Source organism: Chroicocephalus ridibundus, chromosome 1 (genome assembly GCF_963924245.1).
Source record: "Chroicocephalus ridibundus chromosome 1, bChrRid1.1, whole genome shotgun sequence".
Taxonomy (NCBI): Eukaryota; Metazoa; Chordata; class Aves; order Charadriiformes; family Laridae; genus Chroicocephalus; species Chroicocephalus ridibundus.
In genome coordinates this window covers 167,630,386-167,636,709 of record NC_086284.1, presented here as the reverse complement: position 1 = coordinate 167,636,709, position 6,324 = coordinate 167,630,386, and the positions used below count along the sequence as shown (strand labels likewise).

General features: G+C 48.7%; 1 protein-coding gene across 1 annotated transcript; it reads right to left on the bottom strand.

Moving 5' to 3' along the window:
* Positions 1–1,293: 1,293 nt before the first annotated feature.
* LOC134511403 (uncharacterized) lies at positions 1,294–6,153 on the bottom strand. Its single transcript, XM_063325323.1, has 12 exons — positions 6,109–6,153; positions 5,892–5,897; positions 5,356–5,508; positions 4,647–4,820; positions 4,378–4,547; positions 4,084–4,177; positions 3,295–3,369; positions 2,826–2,938; positions 2,321–2,408; positions 1,878–1,929; positions 1,665–1,800; positions 1,294–1,432 (listed from the first exon to the last, which is right to left on the bottom strand). Exons 1-12 carry the CDS (start codon positions 6,151–6,153, stop codon positions 1,423–1,425), a joined length of 1,116 nt encoding a protein of 371 aa, XP_063181393.1. The 3' UTR covers positions 1,294–1,422.
* Between the last annotated feature and the right edge of the window lie 171 nt (positions 6,154–6,324).

The following is a 6,324-nucleotide window of genomic DNA, read 5'->3' as shown; positions in this document are numbered from 1 at the left end:
GATGTATTGTGTTCCCTTGTGCTATCTGCTACCAACAAGAGGAGAGAGCCTGAGCCTTTCCTTAGAAATGCTTGTGTCGGAGTTCAGAAGCTACATAATGCCTAGCAGCTACCTGATGGTAGATAGGAGGGAGGGCCAGTCTGATCCTGTATTGTGCTCTCTGTCACTGGAGCTGTCTACCCCTGCCAAAATTGAGGCTGGAAGGGGCCTCATCTCTTCCATCCCCACCCTGCTCAAAGCAGTGTCAGCAAGGGCAGGTTGTGCAGGGCCGCGTCCGGTTTGGAGCATCTCCAAGCATGGAGACTCCACATCCTCTCTGTGGCACAAATAAGCCATGAGTGGGCTGAGCTGGGCCTCCAGCCCATAAGCCCAGGAGGCCCACTGAGATGTGGGTAGAGGCCTCCAGCCCCTGCCTGAGCTCTGTCATGGTGTCCCCTGTCTCCAGCTCTGGCTCAGTTGTGCCTCTGGCTGGCCATGGACCTCGCTGCTTCAGGCTGTCTTCTCGGCCTGCCCCTTGCTGGCTGTCATTGCGCGGCATCCTGACCCTACTTGCCACCACTGCGCCTGAACTGCAGCCCAGCCTGGCCTGACTCCCTGGCTTGCCCTCAGAGCTGCTGCCTCACCAGGCACTTGTTCCTCCCTCTGGGCCCTTGGCTGCCTGCCCCAAGAACACCCTGCTGTCCGATGGACCCCCTTTGGATCCCTGTCCCCAAGGGAGCAGCATGCCTGTGCTGCTCCCTGACACCCTTCTCTCACCACCCTCACAAGAGAAAAGGTTTTTCCTTAGGTTGAGGTGGGATTCCCCCTATTCCCGCTTGCACCCGCTTCTTCACGCCTTTCCCCTTGACAAGCTACACATCCATCAGATCCCTGTGGGATCTGCAAAGGTTCCATGGCAACCAGAAGCCCACCCACCACCTTCTGCCCAGACCACCACGAGGATTGCTCTAAAAGGCAGGAACATTCTGGTAACATTATTAGGAGTAGCTCAGCGCTAGTCCCTGACCTGAGCACAATCGTGTCAAGCCTCACCAGAGGAAAAGGACAGAGATGGTGCTCCCTCTCAGAGACATCTGCAGGACTGATTTTTGTTCAAAGCAAGGGGGCAGAGAGAGACGTGCTAACTGCATGCATAGGAAGAGCGCCCGAGTGGCCCTTCAAAAATAAAACTCTCCTCACTCAAACCTGCTGGGTCTGAAGCACTCCAATGGTGCAGCAAAACTAAGACACGTACGCAATGACGCAGTTTTTTAAATACCAAGCTGCAACAGAACACTTGGAATTAGAGGCAGGGTAGTGGCTGCACAAGGCGGAAGGCAAAGGTTTCCAGGCTTCATTTGTTTCCCTGTGATCCCTCTTTGATTTCTAGCACTGGCGCTTCCTCTGCTCCAGGGTCTTCTCATCACTAACCGTGTTCAAGGTTCATCTGTGGCTGGGGAAGGGTGGGAAAAGGCTGTGTCACTGGAAAGTGGATCCTGGAAGTACAGTTCTAGATACTGAAAAACAAATGCTCAAATGTATCAACGACATTGAAGTTACAGCCTATGGTTTACAGACACACATGGAAAATTACATTACATGGAGAAACAGATCAACTTCCTTATTTCTTGTCCAGCCCTTTCTCCCATCTCTCTCTTAAACTGCTGTATTTGGCTGTGACCCACCATGTTAGTCTCCCAACGATTTCTGAGGTCAAGGCCTGGTTCTGCCTCGGTTCTTGCTGAGTCACACGCAAAGTGGACAACTTTTCTTGCAGGTCTTGGTTTTGTCTTCCATGTGTTTTTTTGACTGCATCTCCAGCTGTTGGGAAATGTCACCAACTTGTAGGCAAAGGCAAACCAAAAGGAACTCAAAGCGAATGCTCCAAAGTTACTCACTTCTGTGGAGATCCCTAAAGTGAGGGGCCATAGAGACTGGATTTGCCACCTGCTGACAGAATATTAAAATGTGTTAAAATCTCAATGTAGGGTGACCAGCTCTGCTCTTCTTGCTCAGGGACTGTGTCCTGGTCGGTGAGGCTATTGGCCTCAGCAGCCCTGCTGGGACTCCTGGCTCACGGTTTTTACCCATTGTGATAACTGCATCTATATTCATCAACATCATCTACTGCTACAACAGCGGCAGAAGCATCAAGAGAAATCAATCAATTGCAAAATACAGCCAAAAGATAATTGGCAACACAGAAAAAAAGTGAAGGAAAAGAATCATACAGGTTCCAGCAGAAAAAAAGAATCACCTCCAATCCACCAAACAAACCAAAGCTCATCTTTCTTCTTAGTTTACCCACTTGATTGGCCACCTCAGAACAGCTATTCTTCACCTCTCCCTCGAAACTGAGCTGGGACTCTCTCTTTTTCCCTGCATATGCCATCAGTGTTGTCCAAGATCCCTCCAGAAGTATCTTCAACCTGCACAGCAAATGAGTAAGGAAAAAGTCAAGCAAAGCATCGGTCAGCCTTTTTCACGTACTCTTATGTAAGCGGCACAGCGATGGCTTGCTTCATCTTTAACGTGCGTGACAGGCCAGGAATTACTGAGAACAGCCATCACTCCAGCACCACACATCACTCGGAGGGCCCGAAGTTTACCTGAACAGAGGAAGAAAAGATTTCCTGTCCTCCCAGGAGAACTGCAGGCAGCCTGCATTTGCCAGGCCTTTTGCAGCTTTTTAAAACCATAGGCTCATGCACAGAAGCACTTTGTAAGATCAAATGCAAGGCTTGAATTTACTCACAAACAGTTATGTACATGCTTTTCCATTAGGGTTCAGTGAAGCTTGATTTCTATTCAATGTGATATTTCTTTAAAGCACTAAAAAGCCATGCCTGGTACGTTCTTCCTCCAGTGCAATGTTTCTTCCCTGCATTTCGTCCAGAAGCGCTTCCAATCGGCATTTCATCTTGGCCAGCTTCTTCGCTTCCTTGCTTTCACTCCCCCACTTTCAAAATAGAAAAGATACATCACCCACAGAGCACAGGAACAGGATCCATACGTAGAACATGCAGACAGTGTTCTCCACAAAGAAGATAATGTCTCCCCAGCCCAGCCTCCTCTCACAGCTCTCAACCACACATCTCCCTCCTGTCCACAGCACACCCATCAAAAGAACCATGCTGATGAACACAAGTGCGCACTCATTGTTCACCAGATTCAAAATGCCGTAGCACCAGGGGAGTGAGGAAACATACAAACTTTTCCCCTGAGGGTGCCCTGCCCAAAAACCTGGGGGGTTCCCCACAGCCTGCCTGATCTTTTCATAAATTACCTCATTCCCAGAAGCCGATCACAACGTACCTGCTGATATTGGTGTTCCTGTGCAGTCTGTGTTGCCTGAAGGCCAGTTATCAAGTCCTCCAGGCCATTATGAGTCTACAGGAGCATTAAAAGAAGAAAAAGGAAGTCACACTAGGACTTTCCTGACTGAAGGTCACACCTCACAGCCTTTCTTCTTCTCTTGCCAGCATCAGTACAACACAGTGTTTGCCTGCCCTGCAACATGACTCAAGCACACAAAATACTGCCTATGGAAGCGTAATTCCCTTTTTAGTTGTGGATTTTCATCTTTGGAGGTCTTCTCTTGGCATTATGCACTCACACCTGCCCAAGGAATCCATTGTTTTCTGAAACAGGAAGGTGACTAGAGTACAGGCAATTGAAGAATTCCTGTCACAGCCTAATGATGCCAGTCAAGTCTCCAGGATGAAGCACCTGGCACTACGAGAATCCAAGGAAAGTCCGCAACCAAAGGTACCAAATCCCTCTACGCATGACTGTCTGAAGTGCCGCCTGAGGTCTCAACCTCACAACTGGTCTAAAGCAGAAAATACTTAAGCCAGTGCATTACTGTCAACTCCTTAGCAAAGACAGCGTTAAGCAGGACTTTCTATAGTCTCATGGGACAACTCTCAAAGCCAGAAGGCTGGGGAATGGGCCAGCAGGACTTTGAGAGCAGCCTATAGTCAGTACAACAGAGGAACTGATCTCTCCTGGGCTCTCCAGGAAAACCTCATCTTAAAATGTCCCCACATGAATCTGGAACTAGGCTCTGTAGCTCATGAAAAAGGAAGGCTCTGACTGGCTTACTGAGGCAGAGGCTTGCAGGTCTTTCTGAAGGGCTTCAATGGTCTTGGCTTGTTGCCGGGCTATGGCTTCTAGCCTGGCCTTTCCAACTTGGAGCCTGAAAAAGAAGTATAGGCCTTATCACAGAAGTCTACAAGAGCACAAATCCCAAAAGAAGAGTGTGAAAGAACCTCATCTAAAACAAAAGCATCTTTGAAAATCGTGTATTATTATCTTGCTGGGATGCAAGATGACAGTCTTGTTGTTTTCATAGAATTACAGAAAGTGAAGGCTTGCTCCACTGCATTACTTCCTTACCGTTGCATGCGTTTTTCCAGCTCTGAGATAGCTGCAGTTCCAGAAGATGCAGCCAGAAGGCCCTGCAGGATCCTGGAAGCTGTTAGTTCCCTCTCCTTATCCTTTATGGCGTTCTTCAGGGACTTAGCATAACATTCAGTCCGGACATGCCGTTCTTTCAATTCCTGCAGCTGTCAAACCACAGCAAGAATCACCATTAGTCAGCCTAGGTTTGATAAAAAGGAGTGGACTGCCTTGGCTCTCACATTGACTCTCAAAACCCATGTTACCTCTTCATCTTTCACACTGGCTCCTCTCCTACGCCTACATTGATTTCCTACAGCGTTTTCTAAATGCTGCCACAACACTCCTCTTTCAAGGACTCCAAACACTCTTCGTAGCCACTTGTTTGCTACTTCAACATGGTTAGAAGGTCCTCCTGCTCCTAAAGTGACTTTGCAGCTCTATAACAATGACGTCATGATGAGGGAATACAAAAGAGCACCAGCATAACACTCCAGTATGCCTACTCTTTCTCCACCAGCACACACTCCGCTTTGCCAAACCCAAGAGAAGAACCAAATACACATGCTCTGTGAAACTTGAGAAGCAGCTTTTTGAAAGGAATACACACACCCTCCTCCAATTAAGGACAAAATGATTTCACGGCTAGTGACCTTTCTAATCCCAAGTGCCAAGCAAACAAAATTTTACAAACAAAATCCCGTAAATGTCACTTAATCTACTTCCGTTGCAAAGTCGTCTAATGTACTAAGACCACCTTAGCGCAGCCCTCCACTGTTACCCCAAGCGGTGCAAACAGGCAGGCACCAAGGGCAGCAGTGCTGCTCTCTCCCAGCCCTCTCATCAGAGCTAGCCACACACTGAACCACCCTGGGTTACACAAAAGCCCCAAGAGAGGATCAGTTCCCCTCTCTGGTTTGCTACAAAAAAGGCCTGGGCTCCTACTAAAAGACAAGAGACAGGCTTTCTCCATACCTTAACTTTAGACCTGTCCAGTTCCTCCTGCAACTGCAGTTTCTGTTCCTGCAGGTCCCTGCTGTAGCGCTTCTTAGCTTCGAGTGAAGCTTCTGCCAGGGAGCTCTTTTTGAGAGCATTGGCAAGCTCCTGCTGCAGCTGCCTGACCCATCTCTAAAGAAATGGTGTTCCGTGAGCATGGAGAAATTAGTAAGAAGATGACAACATGAGAGATGCTTTTACTCATGGGATTATATCATTGGATCGGTCTTCAGGGAGGCCAGCAGGTCGAGGAAGGTGATTGTCTCCTCCTATTCTGCTCTGGTGAGACCCCACCTGGGAGTACTGCATCCAGCTCTGGGGTCCCCAGCACAAGGAGGACATGGACCTGTTAGAGAGGGTCCAGAGGAGGGCCCCAAAAATGATCAGAGAGCTGGTGCACCTCTCCCATGAAGAAAGGCTGAGAGAGTTGGGGTTGTGCAGCCTGGGGAAAAGCAGGCTCTGGGGAGACCTTATTGCAGCCTTTCAATATAGGAAGATGGAGAGAGACTTTTTACCAAGGCCTGTAGGGACAAGACAAGGAGCAACGGGTTTAAGCTAAAGAGGATAGATTTGGATTGGACATAAGGAAGAAATTTTTTGCAACGAGGGTGGTGGGACACCTGTCTGTCGCCTCGACAATCTGATTGAGTTGAAGCATCCTTCTTTAGCTGAAGCTCTTCTCTCTCCAGACCAGAAACCTGAGCAAGCAAGAATACAGGGAGACAGACAGACAGTGGGGAAAGGAATCCCCAGCAACACTGCAGCATCACACTGCATTTCAGCAGGGGGGCTACAGAAGCGTGACTTCTGCCACAGGTAATACATTACCTGCAGAAGAGAAAGCACCTTAGACACAGAAGGGGAGTCAAAATCTTCTTCTTGCTCTGCTCCTGCCACTGGCAAGACACCTACAAAGGAGGTAAGAAGCACAATTACCATTGCCACACT

What these genes read in the sequence shown, in the direction of transcription:
- LOC134511403 (XM_063325323.1), bottom strand. Translation starts at nt 6,153, where the DNA reads ATGCAGTGTGATGCTGCAGTGTTGCTGGGGATTCCTTTCCCCACT. An exon ending in ACCTGCAAGCCTCTGCCTCA is followed by an intron (nt 3,370 to 4,083) that starts GTAAGCCAGTCA and finishes ATGCTCCTGTAG; the next exon opens with ACTCATAATGGCCTGGAGGA. An exon ending in CTTTAGGGATCTCCACAGAA is followed by an intron (nt 1,801 to 1,877) that starts GTGAGTAACTTT and finishes ATTTCCCAACAG; the next exon opens with CTGGAGATGCAGTCAAAAAA.